This window comes from Equus quagga, chromosome 5 (genome assembly GCF_021613505.1).
Source record: "Equus quagga isolate Etosha38 chromosome 5, UCLA_HA_Equagga_1.0, whole genome shotgun sequence".
Classification (NCBI taxonomy): Eukaryota; Metazoa; Chordata; class Mammalia; order Perissodactyla; family Equidae; genus Equus; species Equus quagga.
Window position 1 is genome coordinate 86,694,211 of NC_060271.1, and position 18,953 is coordinate 86,713,163.

The 18,953-nt window shown below is 35.0% G+C and overlaps 1 protein-coding gene across 10 annotated transcripts in view; it reads right to left on the reverse strand.

The window, feature by feature from the left end:
* The window catches only part of EHBP1 (EH domain binding protein 1), a 403,867-nt gene that overhangs the window by 49,445 nt on the left and 335,469 nt on the right, over positions 1-18,953 (reverse strand). For 6 of the 10 annotated variants that reach the window (XM_046660551.1, XM_046660550.1, XM_046660552.1 and 3 more), the window contains 2 exons: positions 9,216-9,363; positions 1,859-1,966 (listed from right to left, as the gene is read on the reverse strand). In XM_046660551.1, coding sequence (XP_046516507.1) covers positions 1,859-1,966; positions 9,216-9,363 — 256 coding nt within the window. The remainder of the gene's footprint in view (positions 1-1,858; positions 1,967-9,215; positions 9,364-18,953) is intronic. The other 4 variants (XM_046660556.1, XM_046660555.1, XM_046660553.1 and 1 more) reach the window with 3 other exon arrangements.

An 18,953-nucleotide genomic window follows, 5' to 3' on the forward strand; every position in this document is an offset into this window, starting at 1 on the left:
TGAAACAATTTATTATTAAAACATTATGACTTTTATATACATATTAAAAAAAGAATTTTGGGGAAAATAAAGCAAGGATAAAAATCATAATGTATGCTACGTGCTTCCAGATTCCAGTTTGCATTCCTGTTTCTTATTGCCATGAAATAAACCATAGTCTGAATTGGAAAGTCTGTCCTACGCACACGCTAACACTTATTGGCAAGCTTCAGAGTTGTAAACAATATATTAGTTAACTCCAAAAACAGAAAGACTGAGACGTATTTTCTTCTTTTGGCATACATAAAGTAGGAAGAGAGTTTTTAAAATGGAAAGAGTCAAGCCTCTTAGGCCTAATAGTATCTTTAAGGTATCTCACAAAGTTGCTATAACTAAAACTAGAAAATTCCCCTCACTTTACCTAAGAAATGGCTAATTTTTCCTGTCTTCAGAATCTACTGTAAAATCAGAAAATATGCATCACCTATTGTCACTGATCTTATACTTCCATAATTTGAATGTTAAAGGCTTCAATTCTGTACTCATGGATGCCCTCAGCAGGATGTTATTAGTTTCTGATAAAGCCTTTGGTGGTAGCTGTGGTGAGAGGGTGAGTAAGCAACAAGAAAAATCTTTTTCAAAAAGAAAAATCAAACTTACCCAAGTTCTACAGCATTTTAAATAGGAAGAAGTAAAAGGCAGTCCTAATTTGGGGTCAAACATTTAAAAAGTTTCCCTAAATATCAGCATTCTCCTGGACTTGTACAATTATAAATATACTGACCTCTCTCTAGTAAAAGTATAATTTAATACTAGACCATGAAGGAGCTACTGACAAAATGGCATGGTTTTGTTTGGGTGCTCCCTATAGTTAGGAAGACCCTGGTTGATGGTTTCTTAGAGAAACAACGGCATGATTTCAAACAGGGGAAGAAACAAAGCAGGTTAGCACTGTGGAGGCATGCCAGGGCTGGGAAGAAAAACACCTGCTCTCCGTCCCTTTAGCTTTTTACAGAAAAAGATAAATATTAGGGACTTCACTTCTTTACCTTTAAGTCTAGAGAGATTGCCAAAGACTTTTTATTGCTATAAGAATTCAATTCAATAAGCATTTATGGAACCCCTCAGGTATACGAAGCTTTCCATTGGTACCCACTGCTGACTTATAAAGGCAATGCACACGGAACTCTCATCTATTAAACTACGAGCAAGGATCTTTATATTTGAAACAATAACTTAGAAGGTCAATTGCCAATGTGATTATTGGTATAATATTTATTGATATAAGATATGAGATTGATTTAATAGCAGTCTATATAAGCAGTTTTCAAAGTATCTTATTGTAATCAGTTAAGTATGTGTAAGATAACTTATTATTGGTACTATTTAAATCCTTAAAGTAAGCGCAAAATTTGAAAAATAATATTACAACTAAGACTATCAATTCTAAACCAAACCAGAAAATCTGATCCATGGTTTAGATTTACATTTGAAGTATTCCATAGGCAACACATTTATACCTTACAACATCACACCAAAATACTCAAGCTGAAAGGGGAACCAATTATTGAATGCCTATAAATTGTCTCATATAACACAAAATATAAAAGTGAATCTTAGTAATAAGAGAACACAAACTACAATTTGCTATACCAATTTTATTGCTTTAAATTTTTAACATTAAATTAACATTACATTAAAAGAAAACTAATAACACAAAATTGATGTAAAGTGGATTTAGCTAAATGATTTGTGGGGGTATAAGATGTAATAAAACTACGAAAAGAACTTATTATCATTATTGATGAGATAACACTAAAAATATAACGATAAAGTTTGCCATGCAGCAGGACACAAAATATTTATAATTTGAAATTACCGGGAGTATCAAGGTCATTTTCTAAGTTAGTAAGGTCATCTCCACCTCCTACAACAAAGCCTTCAGGAATCTCCTCGTTAGTATCTATCTCAATATTATCATTTTCATCTGTAGGAACACGTAGCAATAATGTTAGTATATTACTTCTACTTTAAGTCGTTTGTCCAAAACACTAAAAAAGAAAAACTAGTATTTTAACAACAGTTATTCAAATTCAGGTCTCAACACAGATCCAGCAAGTTAAGAAATCAGTTTTAAATCACTTTTTCACTATTACATTAATATTTATATTTTACATTCATATGTCAAAGATGAATTGTCACATCAAAGCAGATGCGAAGGTTTTGATAATTTGCCACACACTGTCTCTGAATCACTGAGCTAACTGGGTCCCCGTATTTTAAAATGTAATCTATTAGTAATCTCTAATAACAGCATATAAAAATGAGGTTGGTTTGGTGACAAAGTCATCAAATAATATTTCTAAATTTCACATTTTTATCATTTATTAGATACAAATGTATAAAGAAACAAATCATTCTTTATAAACTTGTAGCTATATTTAAGTCATTCATATGAAGACTTGAATGCTTTTGTGCTATTAAGGAAATATTATCATAAAAGCATTATGGATAAATTAAGAGACAAATTAAGATAAATTAAGAATAGACAGTACCTTTATGCAAAAGAAAGTTCAGAAACAATTAAGACAGTACACCATGGGAGACTTACAGCTGGGAAAAGCTGTTATTCAAAATTAAATACACGGAATGAAGAAGTCTTACACTATTTTTTTATAGGCTTAGTAAAATGTTTAGGTCACAATTAATTGAGTCATTTTTTTTACACTAAGGATTTCCACTATATATTTTTTCCTTTATAAATCCTAGTGATAAAATTGACTAAGAAATTTTCAATTTTACACATTTGCAAAGGCATAGCAATCATCTGATTTGCTCATTAGAGGTTTAGCTTTAAATTCTGCTATTGACAGGCAGTGTATCTTTCGGAGAAACAGCTGTCTAGCCCTGGTAGTTGAAGAATATCCCTACTATTCTACAGTTTATTTGTTATTGGGCAAGCTTTGTTAATAACGACGTATTCAAAAGATTATCACAATTAAGAAATTCCAAAATTCTATAGCTTTGGTTTAACCCTTCAATAGTTGTCCTTTTTCCTATACAACTTGGTGTTTGCTTTTGGGCTTCCTGAGTTAAAACTTACTATGAGCATTAATATTAATAATAATAGTTTACATTTATAGAAGACACCAGGCACTGTGTAAGCCATTTAGAAGAACCCAACAAAGAAAAAAAAGACCGAGAAATGCCTCCAGGAGAAAAGCATTGCTAAATGCATTCAAATTACTAGGCATTATACTTGGCTACATCACAGAAGTATAACCAGTTGAGAGATCTTTTCTAATCAACTGTGCTTAGCACAACTATTTGACTAATTTCACAAAAGTCAGCATCTTCATTATTCTCAAAAATTCTTCTCTAAGTAATTTTGTAGTAAATGCAAATGAATTAACAAATATTTCCTGTGTGCTAAATAAGTGTTCAGAATACTTCCTTGTATTACTCTGTGCCAGAGACAGTTTACTATCAACAGTTTTTAGAGTGCAGTACTTTGTTGCTACCAACCAGCCTCTATTGATTATTACTGACCATAATTAATCTGGAGTGAAAGCACAAAATTCAACATTCATCCATTTATTTATTCAAGGAACTTCTACTGTATACTGTAGCTGCAATTTACAAAACACTGCTAGATGGTGGAGATACCAAGTTGTAAGAGACACTTATTAATCACCTTAAAGGTTTACATTCAAATGACTACAATTCTATGTAGGACAGGTAAGTGTTATGAAGTAAAAATAAAGTACAGAGCATATTCAAAAGATGAAAAGATTACTCTTTGCCAATAGCACCAGGAATTGTTTTTTGGAAGCACTAGCCTTTAAATTGAGTTTTGAGAAATGTACAGGATTTCAAAAGGTACAACTGAGGTGAGGGTATTACCAACACGAAAGAAGGAAAGGCTAGGTTACGTTCAAAGGATGGTGTAAAGTTCTATTTGGCTCAAGCATACTTAAAGGAAAACAACAGGACGTAAGACTTGAAAGACAGAACTGCAGAGAGCCCTGAAGGGCAGAATGAGAAGTTTAAATTTTACTCGGTAAGAAGGGAGAGACATTGCTGCTTTAATATAATTAGCATTGTGCTCTTTAATTTAAGAGCAGTCTATATAAGCAGTTTTCTACCAGTGACTTATTGTAATCAGTTGTGAAATACGTATAAAACAATTCCTAGTAATATAAGCACTAAAGCTTGCATCTTTTATAAATTAGAGTACCTTCAATATTATTCCTATAATATCACTCTTGCTTACATTCTTATATGCTTTCTTATGAAGGAAAAAGTGGTCTACGGATTGTGCATGGGAGTGTACTATGCATTATCCTTCATGTGAGACTGCTGACCTAGATGTTCAACTGGAGAACAGAAAGGCTGGAGGCAGGAAACCCAGGTTGGAGAGTGTTAAAACCTCCAGGCAAGCAGTATAGAGAGCCTAACCTAGGATAAAACAATTGGCAGTGGGAATGACATGATTTGAAAAGCAACCAGATACTGGGTGTTTGGGGGAGGGATACTGAGCAGAGGAAGGGGGAAGCAGATATCAAAATTGACTCTCCAGCCAGAGTGACTGGAAGGATGGCATTGCTATGAAAAGAAATAGCTAAGTCTGGAAATGTGATTGGATATGGGTACTTTCAGGTTCTGGGGATATGCAGAAAATTGTACCTCCTTTCATTACTCACACAGTGCCGGGTTCCTGTGTGATGTTAAACAGGTGCCATTCATTTTATTTCCCAGCTAAATGAAATCTCTATCTAGACTACCACTCACCAGTAATGCTGAGTGGGTTAACACCATGTTTATATATGAATTGCTAACTTTAGAGAAAAGAATTACTATTTGGGAGGACAAAAGTAAAAACTGATCTCCTATACAGCTCAGGTCTTCTTAAGAATGGATTTCTACTTTCTTTCCATTCACTGACTTTAGTTTTATGATGAACCCTTGAATTCTTTTCAACAGTTAACGTTACACATTTCTTCCACATCTGTGGAAATATTCTAAATGCATTCAAGCAGAACTAAAGTGTGGGCATGTGTGTGTGTTTAAGATACTGCATATTTATATATAAGATATATATATACATACACATAGATATCTTTATGGCTAACTACTGAAAACCCAGTAAGTGAGTATGGCAGAAAGTAAACTAGAGATCCATTACAGAATAGAAGTTGGTTTGCAAGGATGGCATGTATAATGTATTCAGGAAAAGGTAAAAGGAGATTGGACATGCACAGGAATGAGACAATGTATTCTAGTCAACTCTGCATAGCACTATAAGAAAAATGGGGATCCCAAAGGCATGATTAACAGCACAGCAATAAGGCCAATCTTAATACCATTTATGATTTATAAATAAATTGAACGAAAAACCAGGATGTTTGGTGACAGTAAAAAAAAAGAATACGTGTACTTTTTAAAAAAGGAACAGAGGCTATCATTAAAAAATGTTCAGAAAATATATTCAGAAAAAAGTTTCTCATTTCTATCAAGATATTTTAATTCTCACTGAAGGTCCCTATAAAATTTATAACTTTTACAGTTATTCTATAGAAATCAAACAAAAGACAGAAAATATAATACAAATATATTATGAATAAAAGCTGAAAATAAAAATTATTGAAGACCTACAAGATTTTATTTTGGTTCAACAAATTTAGATAAATCTATTTGCCATAACCAAAATAAGGATAATGCAGACACACAAACATTTTCATGGACAAAATAAAAAACCATTTGCTTTATTCATTTGAAATGCTAAACCAAATTACACTACTTTATATAAATCAACGAGAGGCAAAAATGCCAGTTTAAAAGTTAAATGACCCTAACCTAACTCAAACCAAAGTGAGGAGCTAAAGAATAAATATATACACATAAAATAAAATATATATCACATATAATAAATATATGATATAATATAATATAATATCTTAAAACAAGACAGACACCTCCCATGCAAGTGCCCATAGACCATTAACAAAACCTTAACATTTATTTGACCAAGATAAAAACTTACTAATTCCCAAAGCAGAAATTCAGGCCATATTCTCTGACCACAATACCATACAACTAAAAATGAAAATACCAGATTTTGTCCCCAAACACTTGCACCTTGCCAAGCAAGAACAATACAATAAAATGAACCCATAAGTTTGTTCTGTAGAGTGAGGATTTTAAGATGATGCCGTTACAGGTCTATAACTACAAGTGATGCAGAAATTGAAAAGAAACGTGTGTAGTACACCACACTATCAACGATTCTCTCGTAAGGCCTAAAATTCTGTCAAAGGAAGACAAGCCAAAGGTGGCTGTAGCTCTTGGACAGGTACGATTCTGTTATTTCACAAGAATTAGGCTATTCCTGGTTGCAATAGAATCCAAGTGGGTTGCTTGAATACAAGGCTATACACAACCTAAAATATCTTACACGGATTTTCTGTGGACACCATGAAGCTGAAGATACCTCACCTCAATTCATTAAGTTTCCTTTCCTCGCTGAGCCTGGTGGCTGCTTGAGAATAGAAAAAAGCAAGCTTTCCAAGTAGGTTCAGGCAACGAGTCTGAGTAATGATCACGTCCAACACATTCTTCTTCTACCTTAACATTTCAGTTCTTCTTCACCACTCCACACCACTGTTTCCAAAATCCTCCTACCCTAGTCCTCCGCCTAGGCTGGTCCTTAGTTATTTCTCTCTCCTCCTTTCACACTAATTCTTATCCAGATCTGATGATTCCCACTAGGCACTGGAATAGTAGACACTAATTTGTTAGTTCTTTGCCCTGACTTATCAACTTCATAAGGTTATTTTCACTTAGGAATTAGACTCTTGTGAACCCATGTGAATTTCTAATTTGCTATGCAAGGGTCAGCAAACTATAGCATGGGGGCAAAATCCAGTCGACTGCACCTTCTTGGGGTAAATAACAGGTGTGTCCATTAATTTACATATTGTTCAAGGCTGCTTTCAGGCTACAAGGGCAGAATGGAGTAGTTAAGATAGAGATCATATGGCCTACAAAGCCTAAAATATTTACTTTGGCCCTTTCCAGGAAGTTTGCCGAATCCTGGCTTAGCATAGTAGCTGCCGTTGCAGAAGAGATAAATGCATATGTATGAAGGGTTGAATTTCAGGCAGGAATTTTACCCTCTCCCTTGTCCTAAAGGTCTCTTCCTCTATTCTCAGCCTCAATAGTTTCACCTTAGACCTTGAGGCCAGAGCAGACCTTGTCTGATCCATATACCTTTATGAAGACAGGCCAATATCTACTCCTGAGGTTGGGGAGCAGGCCTGCTCCACTTGTAGGTCAACCTTAGCTCTGATTTAGAACCTACCATCTGATATATGGCTGCTTCCAAAAATCAAGGTATCTTGTATCCTAAAGGAGAAAGGGACCCTGGTCAGTTTGGTCTCCTTAGGGTACAGAGTCTAAAATCTTCAGTAGGTTCTCGGAAATCATCTGTTGAACCCTGTCCTAGCTTCACTTCACCTGGCTTTCCCTGTTCTAGTCTGTACTTCTTTGCTAGTTCTGCAGATCTAGTCCTCACTTGTTCTTTATTAAATGATGTCAAAATCAGGTCTTCAGCCTCCCTAGGGACCAAGTATGGAAGACGCTCATTCTTTGGGTTGTAACACTGATGAAGTCTCTCCTCCTAGTCTAGTCCTGGCTTAGCCTCAACTGAGGTTGGATTATAGTGATAAGACCAATCAGAAGCTGACCCATCCAATACCATTAATCAAAAAATTTTAATTCTTAGCCTTCCTAGAGTTTATAACTCATTTAGCATTCTTATCTGCTCACCACCAAGAAAAAAAATTAAAAGAGATACTGGATGCCTCTCTATCCTATTATTACTGTTCTCTTATGGGTTTATGATGCCATAGGAAAGTAGCATTAGGAGCTTTAGGACAGTCTATCTGGAAGGTCAGGAATATAAGGGTTTTTTTCTATTATTCTGAGATATAATGAGGCAAAGATTTCTAAGACTTACTTAGAATATCTGGAATTTTTATGATATCAAAGAAACATCTTTTTTATTAATAATAGATGAAAGCAAATTATCATAGCTATATAAACATGAGTAGTTACTGATATTAATATAAAAATATAGTAGACAGTGTAGAAATTGCAATTAAAATTCTGAATGATAGGAGTTGAAAAGGTAAGATGAAGGATTTCACTAAAATATAAACATTCTGAGAAGACCAGAGGGATGGATGCACAGCTGTTTGGGATAGCAGCATTCAAATTTATGAGATGGAAGGTTACGTGCTATAGGCATTAGTTTGGAATTCCCTACAACAGTAAGCTTTTAATATAAGGAATGAATTAGAAATAACAGGAGTAAGTTTCGGGTTACTCTGAAGAAACTTAACATTGACCCACAAACAGCTTACCTTTGTTTCAGTTCTCTAAGGTTTTATTCGAGTCCTCACTTGCCTACTCTTCAGAGTGATCTTAGCATTCTAAGATTAACTCAGAACAAGTATCTGGCATGTTTTAGTAGATAAATAGGTTGTACACCTTTGAAATAAAAAACACCCCCACAGGTCTCTTGAATATATTTCTCTTAAATAAAAACGTAAAGAGATCCAAGTGAAAGATGCCCAAATTGAGCACTGAGAGGAAAAATTAAAATTTTCTTTAATTATATAGTCAGTCCTTGTCTCAACATAAAGCTTAGAATAATTTCTGCAAATATTGAAGAAGACCCTCTTAGACTAAGGAGACTAAGAAGAAATGGATATAGGACCTACTCAAAATTCTTACGGCTATAACGCCAGAACATTGTCAAAGCTACTTTCTAAAGATCTAGTTCAAAGTGAAAATTTTTCATGCGAAAGCTCACCACTAACAAGTCTTGTGATCTAGCTGTTGAGGACTTGATTGCATTTTACTCACTCCTAATACAATTAATGAGGCATCATGGGGAAATCACAAACCAAGGTCTGTATGAGTTTTCTCCTAAATCATATTCCAAGAAAATACTTCTTGAGTTGTTAAAAATTATACCAAAAAGTTGATTTGGAAAACAGCAACAGTTATCTTCTGATTTACTATACCTCCTTCAGGTTTCTTGCAACATATCAATAAGTTAGAAACTTTATGTATTTGATGAAATATTTTGAAGCAAGAATAAAAAGTCCCAAAAGGTCCACTGCAGATTTCAGGATTGTTCGTAGAATATGATACAAGATTCTTTAACTCACCTCCAGATGCCTTTGCCCTTTCTTTCAACTTTTCTGCAGCCATTTCACCATAGCTGGGAAGTTCTGACATCTTCACTCCAGATCGAGCTTCTGCTATTAGCTGACGAGCTCTCTCTCTCAGCTGCCGACGTCGCTCTTCATCTTGCTGCTAAGATATATTGAACAGTTGCCAACTCAGTAATTGACAGAAATGCAATTTCATTTTCAATCTGATCATCATGATAGTAACTGGTTTACAGCATGGTGCTTGGCCCACATTATAAATAGGATGCTCTATATCAGTTGGATGTCACACCATTTTTAAAAGACATCCTAGAATCAGAGTTTTAAAAAACATTTACAAATTATTGTACTAAAATGTCTGTTAAAAATTCAAACTAGCCTTTAAAGATGTTTGGCAATATATGTTACTGAGAGAATAGTAGGAACTATCATTAACAAACTAATCAGGCTTACAGAAAAAAGTCACAATACTGAAAACAGAATTCCAATTAATACTTTATTACCTAAGAATAGAATTTAACTTGCCATATTTCTAATAAAGGCATAGAGCACCGGCTAAAAGACATCTTTGATAGCAGAAAGTGCTGCTACACCATGTTGATAAAATACAGGAAATGACATTTTTAGGAGGCTGGAGTAGGAATGGGGATAGTACATTAGTTACACAGTTATTGTTGCCGGTAGTTTTAAAATCAGAATTGAGCAACTGCTCGACTACCCCCAATCCTACTCCCTCCCCACAAGGTGCAAACTGAGAAGAAAAAGTAAAATCTAATATGGTTTTTGATATTTAAAATAACTAAAAACTACAGAGAATTAATAACTAAAACAGTTTTTGCCTACTAAAAAAGGGTTATTATGAACCACAAATAATCAATGTGAAATTTCTCTGTATACTGGAAAGTATATAAAATAAGGCATTATGATGACAAAACAAAGCCTAAAACAATCTAGCTCCAACATATCTTTGCAGTATTATCTTCCCTTAGTCTCTCGCACTCTCCATAAAACCTCACATCTATTTATACAGAATTTCCTGTGTCACGTAGTTTCATGCATCCATGGATTTGAATATGTCATTTCCTCTTCCTAGAATGTTCTTCTTTTGTCTTATCTAACTTTTATTCATTCTTCAAGATTCAGTTTAAATCAGTTAAACTTCCCCTGACTATTCTTCCCTCCTCCCCACTGATAGAATAAAGTTCTCTTTCCTCTATGTTATCCTGTGTATTCTATGTGTGTTATTACTTTTTAAAATAATACTAGTCAAGCTACATTATGATTCTGTAAAAATGCTTCCTTCTCAGTAGAACTGAGCTATTTGAAGGCAGGAGCTATATCTAATTTATCTTTGTGTCCCTGGTCCTTAGTACATACTTTGGTACTTGCTATAGAAATTTCAAGTATGAAAACTTATAATTTACACCCTCAAAAACTTATAATATAGCAGGAAAGATAAAATAGCCACAATAAGGAGGTCTGATGGAAATGCAGCAAGATTCAGAAGAACATTTTTGGCTGAGAGACAAACAGGAGGCATCATGACATCATGGTTTTTGAGTTGGGCCTGCAGAAGGAGCAGGATTTGGAATGAATAGAAATGGGAGTCAGCAGTTAGGTAGGTCAGTGTAGGAGAGATGAGGAGGTAGGAACTATATACAGACATAGAGGGAAGAAAGTATATTGGAAGAAAAGTACATAGTCTAGTTTTCCTGAGCATAGGGCAAAAATAATGACAGAAAGACAAAGCAAGACAGAGAGAAAGGCAAGAAAAATAAAGCTGGGTAGATAGACTGTAGAGGCCCTGTCCAAGAGGCTGAAGTACTTTATTTATTCAGCAAGGGACAACTAAAGGTTTGTTTTTATGTTTGTTCATCTGTTTGTTTTTTGGTCTAGGGGAATGACCAATCAGAGGTGTATTTGAGAAAGATTAATCTGACAACAGTGTATAAGATAGGTTGGCAAAGAAGGACTGGAAAGACACTAGTTAGGAGGCTCTTAAAATAGTTTCAGGAAGCTGTAATGAGATCCAGAACTAGGATGGCAATAGGAATGGAAAGAGACAAGTGTAAGAAATACATTAGAGATAGATGTGGAGAGAAGAAAAATCTGACTCAGAAGTTTTACACTTGGGCAACTAGTGGAACTAAAAATAGAAACAGAAAAACTAAGAGAAACTATAAGAAGGGAGAGAGAGAAAGTTTGGGCTAAGAGAGACTGGGTTTGAGAGGCTGGCAGGACATCTAAGTAAAGATGTTAGTAGGTAGTTGGGGAAGTGAAACTCATGCTAGGAAGTGAAGTTAAACTACGACTACAGAGCTGATGGCTGAAGTTATAGGAGTTACGAAAGCACCTGAAGAGGTACTATAGAGAAAAAGGAGGGCCACTGCCTGAAACATGGAAAACATCTATATTTAGATATAAAGAGGAGAAGGAGACAGAGAAAGACGAGAAGTACTAGAACACTGATGTACCCTACTTTGAGAATCAAAGAGGCTTTCATGCACAAGGGAGTAACCAAATGCAGTAAATATTAGAGGTTAATGAGTCTGAACGTTAAAAAAGGACAAACTTGGTAAACGGTATCATTAGGGACAAGGGTAAACCAGACTGGTAGAGCTCAAGTCTAGGCAATTCTTTCACAAATTTTGAGATGGCTAGAAATAAGAACTGTCAAAATTAATGGGGATAGATTAATAGAGGTACCAAATGAACGCAGAGACAGGCTTGAAGCTCCCAGTGGACAAACTGAACCAATTTCAGCATCAGAAGAACAATGACTGCAATGAATTGAATCAATGAAATCACACACTGAATCAATGAAAATTCATCAATTCATTATGGCATTCAAAAAGTTCTTAGAAGGATGTATAAACTTATTTGAAGCAGCTTTTAAAATAATTCCTGAAAATTAGTAATTAGAAGAAAAGAATAAAGCAATTGTCTTTCCAGTGGGAACTGAATTTTAGGGTAACTAAATAGTCCCAGTTAATGAGAGAAAGCTCTACTTTATAAAATAATGCCATCTATAATAATAATTTTTAAAAGGTAAAATTATAAAAACATAACTTTGCCATTCATAAAAGAATGACTGATTCTGGCAAGGACTATCAACTGTTATTAAAGCTCTCAGGTGAATCTCTGACGGGGAACTGGATATTCATACTATGCTATGGCAGACTGCATTTTCCAAATAGTCACGACAGTTTTCTCATCCCACATGTTCTCTGCAATGTGACCTTGCCACTTCCTCATCAAGAGTTTAATTCCTCTCCCCTTGAATCTGGGCCAGCTTTAGTGACTTGTACATAATCAAGAAAATACAGAAGTGTTGTAGGTGACTTCCACAGCTAGGTAGGAAAGGTCCCCTTTGCCCAGTTCTCGTGAAATTCTTGCGTTTTCTAGTCTTTGGGACCCCAGCTGTCATGCTGTAATAATCCCAGACTACATGTAGGTGCCCCAGTCTACAGTCCCAGCAGAGTTCAGTTTTGAGTCTTCCTGGCCCAAGGGCCAGACAGATGAATGAAGAGGCCTTCAGACGATCTCAGCCTTTAGCCATTTTGAGTCACCCCAACTGTTCAAGTCTCCCCAACTGAGGCCCCAGACAATGTGGAACAGAGACAAAGCATCCCCACTATGCCCTGTCTGAACTCCTGACTCACAGAATCTGTGAGCATAAAAACAGTATTTTACACCACTAAGTTTGGGGTAGTTTGTTACACAGCCATAATAATTGGGACATATGCTTAGTAGCACCACACAGGTTATTTCCTGGTTGCAAGGGGAAAACCTAATTGTGAATGGATCTCTCCATTAGGGACCACTAATCTATGGTCAGTCTTAGCATCCTTAATGTTGGGTCAACCACGTGTTATATGTTTTTTGATGTGAAGCACATGAAGAGCACATCACCTATAAATTCCAGCCCAAATGTTTAAAGTGAATCCACTAAGCCTTTAGGTATTATTTCCAGTTTATTATAAATACAAAGGATAGAGAAACATGATAAATGACACAGCAAGGAAGTAACCAAACAAATCCAGAAGGTAGGATATTCAGGACAACCGATCTGGTCATTCTAATCAGAGAGAGTTAAGAAAACACACACACAGCAAAAAAACAACTAACCAATCACCATCACCACCAACAAAAGGGACTTAACCAGGTGCAACGTATAAGTCCTGGCTCAGATACTGGTTTGAACAAAGAGCTGTAAAGGACACTGTTGAATATAATTAGAGAAACCTGAATATAATGATAGCATTAAATGAGAGGAAGTATAACTTAACTGAAAAAATAGTTTATACAGTAATAACACTCATTTTGTCGTTTTGGCAAAATAAACACACAAACATATATGTATAGAAAAAGACTTGGAAGGATATTCACAAAATTGTCATGGTGTTGACATCTGGCTGGGAAATGTGATATTTTTGTTTTCTTACTTTGTCTCCATTTTCTAATTTTCTATAATACACATGTACTACTCTTGTAGTAAAAGTTTTTTTTTTTTAAAAAAAAGACTCGTGGGAAGGAAGGAAAGAGATGAGATGGTGGGCTTTCTGGGGTGGGTGGTGATTATGGTAGGGGCAAAAAGAGAGATCTAACATTCAAGGGAAATTTTCTTGGTATTTAGAGACACAAGCTCACTTGCGGTTAGAGGAGTAGTAAGTGCTGGGCAGAGTAAGACTAAAGATGCAAGAATAACATACAAAAATCCTCAGTTCATTATTAGTATTTCTCAATGTGGAAAACATACTAGGAATAACAGAAAATGCAGGCTTGATAATGGTGATTTTGGTGATGGTTCTTCAAATTTCCTGAGCTTTGATGCGCTAAGTGCTTTATATGTGTGATCTCATTTAATTTTCACAACCCAATTTTTACCAATGAGAATAGTATTTAGGTTTAGCATTTCAAGGTCACACAGGTAGCACTGATGTCAGAGTAAGGAGTCCAGCCCAGGTCTGACTATAGAGCCCTTGCTCTTACCACCAAACTACTTGATCCCAAAAAGCATCAAATTACATGGCCAACTAAGGAAAATTGAGCTTTTACTAAACTTCCATCTTTCAAACTTAAGAAAAGTTAAGAGCACTAATAAAAACCATTATTTGATATGCCTCAGGCAACTAGGTTTAAGTGAATTTCACTGTGTGAATAATAACTTCTTGCAGAGCTGGAATTTGGTGATTCAGACTAAGATGAAGTGGTCTGGGTCATCTTAACTGAGTTAAAATGAAATAAATGATTCTACCTCTCTGAATATGAAATGGGAACCTCATTTTTTCCTCACAGGCTACCACCTCTCCTTGGCTTCCCCCTCCTCTCTCTCATCCCCCAATAACACTCCCAGCTGCAAATGTTTCTGAGAGCTTACCAAGAGTGTAATTTAAAGCAGGCAATCATTAATAAAACCAACTCTAAATACTAATTAGGGACACTTTATCAATTTCCATGTAAATTCTTTGTTTGTACCTATTTACCCGTCATTGTTCTCTATACAATAGAAAAAAATGCAAATGAACAAATCAGAATGCAGCCCTAATGGGACTTTCTGTTTATAACCATTAGCCCAGAGGTGTGCTGTAATTCAATTCTCAAGTAGCAAGATTTAGCCTCATTAACAGACTGCAAGGGCAGGTTACAACTCATAAAACCCTACAGTAAACAAAGTTTATGGACACAGCACAAAATCTTGAGCCTGATTGACAGAATTCTAGTTCCTTATCAGATTGCCTTGATTTACTTTTCTACTAATGTCCTAACACGACAGAGACCATTTTGCTTGGGCATAGAGCTCTCCAGTGGGATGGCATATCTGCACTGTTTGTTTTCTCACCCATTAACTTCCCTTAAGACAAAGAACCAACTGAGAAAATAGAAGTTAATTGTTAAGAGTAGAAGGAAAAGCTTGTAATTATAGCAACTGATTATGCAAACAATTTTAATTTAACTGATAGTATTAATTTACAGATTCACTATAAGTAAAAATACCTGATTTTAATTTTTATATATAAGCTCCATTACAAGTTGATTTTTGCAGTTATAATTAAAAATTAGATAGCAATAAAATCTATGCCTCTTTTCCACAAAAGAGACGTATTGTTTATGTCAAAGGAATAAAATGAACAGCAAAATCAGGACAATGATTATTTCATTGTTTCTGAATAGCATTCAGCACAACTGCTCATATATGTTGATAATGACTATTTCTGACAATGATGGTTTGCCTAAACCTACCCAAGCACAGAAATGCATTACTGCTATCTGTTTTGACCATTCTGCATTCAAAAGAAAACAGAAACTCATGGCTATAAATAAATCATCTGTTTACTACGTCTGCTGAAAAAAATAAAAGGACTCTTGTCATTGGGATGCAGAGGTAAAGTAACTTAGAAGACTGTTGTCATTAAAAATACACTCGAAAAATTCAAAATGTAGGAAACCTATATATCTTTCATTTACCTGCCTAGTCTAAATATACCTAAATAAATTGAAGTAGTTAGGCTTCCTATTTCTAAGAATGGGCCTGATGACATTTACCTTTTTCTATATAGTATTACTTAGACCAAGTTATGTAGGATGATCTAGGTTTTGTAAGATGAATGTACTCTTTTGAGGGTGTGATGGAAGCCGTATTTTTGGGAGGGCTCCTTCTCCATGACATTTTTCTTTTACAAGTTATAACAAACGTCTGAGTTAATACTAGTTCTGTGCCTATGCACACAGCGTTTTCCTTTGTGTTGTCTCATTTACTACTCACAACTCTGTGAGGTAACTACTATCACTCTGATTTGATAGAAATTGAATCTCACTTAAATACCACTTGTAAATGGCATAGTAAGAATTAAAATTAGTGTCTGTCTGATTTCAAAGCACTGGTCCTATGTATTACATAACTGTGTTCAGGGAATTTTTCTGAAGCCCTACTGTTATTGTGGTTTTTTACTTACACTTTGGCTAAACAAATAAGGTTAAACTTCCCTTTGTGCTACCTAATGCAGAGAGGTGAAAAAAACTAACTTGTTTATATTCATTTAACTTAGGTTCCTGACCTTAAATTATAAGCCTTCAGAGAAGTGCTGAACGTAGTACACTTAAGCTTTACTTTTCTCTTTGCTAACATCCTCAGGATAAGCCAAAAGTCCTGTTATGGTACAAAGAGCTTGTATTTCAACACAATGAATTTAAAACATTCAAATATAGAAGATGGATCAGAACTAACCACTTTGGACCTAAACCGAAAAAATACTTAGCCCTTTCACGGCATGTCTCCAAGTTACTATTTTCCTTATCGTTCTGAAATGGTCTACAATCTGCCATAGATAGATGCACTAGTAAAACTTGACAATTTAAGGACAAACTCTTCAAGAATAAGTAATGTAATTCCTTGTTTCCTTTCCATAAAAATGCATTGGTATGCAATTTTTATATTTCACAGTTCACCGACATCTAGGCAAGCTTTCTTCCACTGCTTCAATGGTGCTACTTTTAATTTTATCCTCCTTAGTCGTAGTAATTAAAGTGATCAGCAGTGGCATCCCAGCGGCTTTGACACAGCTACAACCCCCTAGCAGACTTTTGCTTTTAAGGGGAAGGGGAAGAAAAAGACTAGAGTTTCATTTCACAGAGAACAAGAAAATCAAGCTTCTCCAATCCTCAACTTTATTCAATTGTTCTTTCAGCAGCCTTTGGATCTTAAGAATCAAATAAAAATGGCTGCCATGGGGGGTCCCTTCTATACTTGCCGCAAATGTCACCGACTGACATTACTTTAGCCAAAAAATGATGCCATGGATTTGTGAAGGTGAATTAGAACATGAGAAACTGTCAGTGTAGCTGCTGAGATCATTGCCCACCCAATGGTTGTCTTTCATAACATTAGATATTTTTATTCAGTCAAAAAATATAGATTGAGAAGTCTTTCTATTTAAGAAACATGTCTACAATGTTTTCATGAAACAAGCTTCTACAAAACTTTAAAAAATAATTATTTCAAATAATGTAGTTGTATCCTTGCTCTTTGTAAATTTGTGTGTATAACAGAACAAAGCACCCTATTTCTACCAACAAATCCATAATTCCATATCCTTTATCTCCCTTAATAACACAATATCCTGTGCTTACTTGTGTTATCTTCAGTTTCATACAGTCTTAGTAATTGGACTGTTTATTAATTGGACTAAATACATTTTAAATTACCTAAATTTTTTTTTTAAAAGGGCTTTACTTATTACTGCTAGTATTTCACAGGATTCTGTTCTCAAAATAGTCCATGAAATTCCTCAATTTTGTAGTAAACTAAGAGAAAGGACTTGACTGCCACCCTTTCATCATTAGACAGGAAGCAAGGCTCTGTTATTAGGCATTCAGAAAGGACAAGGAGAAAAAAAAAAAGAATTCTGTGCTTGTCCAGAGGCAAGGATTACCAAAGTGCACCTATTCACTTGCTACCAAAGACAGAAAGAAAATAAAAAATAAAATTACGAGATCTTTAAAGGTTTGGTAGACTAGATATTTTACTGCTAGCTTGATCAGCTCTTGACTGAATAAATAGGATTTAGGGTGAAACATTAAAACTGTTTAGCAGATCTTTTCAACCCATTTCAAACTTTTCTTATGCTGGTTTGTAATATAAGCAGACATGCTTATAAATGGCCACACCTGCTCATTTCTCTGGGGATGGCCTGATCTCTGTTTCCCTAACAAAGAAAGAAAGAAAAAGAAATCAGCCTTTCTTGTTGCAAAACAGAGTGGAAAGTCAAAATCTTTCTCAAGTTTGCCCCATCTGGTCAGATTAAATCTTTGATCAACCCTGGGGATTACATTTATTTTTGTAGTAACTACTAAATTTTGGATTTGTTTAAAATACATAGGCAAAATATTGAACAGGATGTGAATTTAAGTTTGAGATTCAGTTTTTAATATATGAGTAGAAAATATAAAAGCACTAATTCAGAAAAAATACACATGCATTTTAGATTTCAATAGTATTCAATTCACAAAACTGAATATATCATACTTGAGTTTTTTATATATCTCTTTGTTTCAAGATACAACCACTATTATCTCTACTTGCAGCATTTGTTTCGCCCCTAGTGTTGGTATACCATGCTATACAAATAAAGAATTCTAAATATAAAAGAATATGATCAAGTTAATGTTGCTAAGTGAGCCTTTCCTTTAAGTATCTGGAAGCAATCTGGAATATAAAGTTTTATATTTACATCAGCGATCATTCTCTTTCATTCATTAAACTAATATATGTGAATTTCCAGTAGGTATCATATTTCTCTAAAATATAATTTCTCTAAAATAATTATTTTAGGATTATAAAAGCAATTATTTTCTGTTTTTGAAAACTTCAAGCTGCATTAGCAGAACTAATGTAAATAGTTTGGGCCCCTAAAAAGTATCCTTTGATAATTTAATTCCTCTTTTCTTTGTGAAATTGATAACTTCTTAGTTTAAAAAAATTATAAGAAAAAAAGAAGAATGGCTGACTAAGTAAGTATCACCTTGTGTTACATCCAAGGCCTCTTGCTGGTTGTCTGGCTGCTCTTTTGTAGGCAAAAAGGAGCTGAACGCTCTCTGGCTCCTCAGATCTGGCCCAACAAATGCACTGCCAGTCATGCACATGGATCTAGCTTAAAACCCAGTGTGAGCCTAAAAGAAGCCAGTCAGACTGGCACCTACTCATGCAGAAGGAGATAGATTTGTCATGACAGGCTG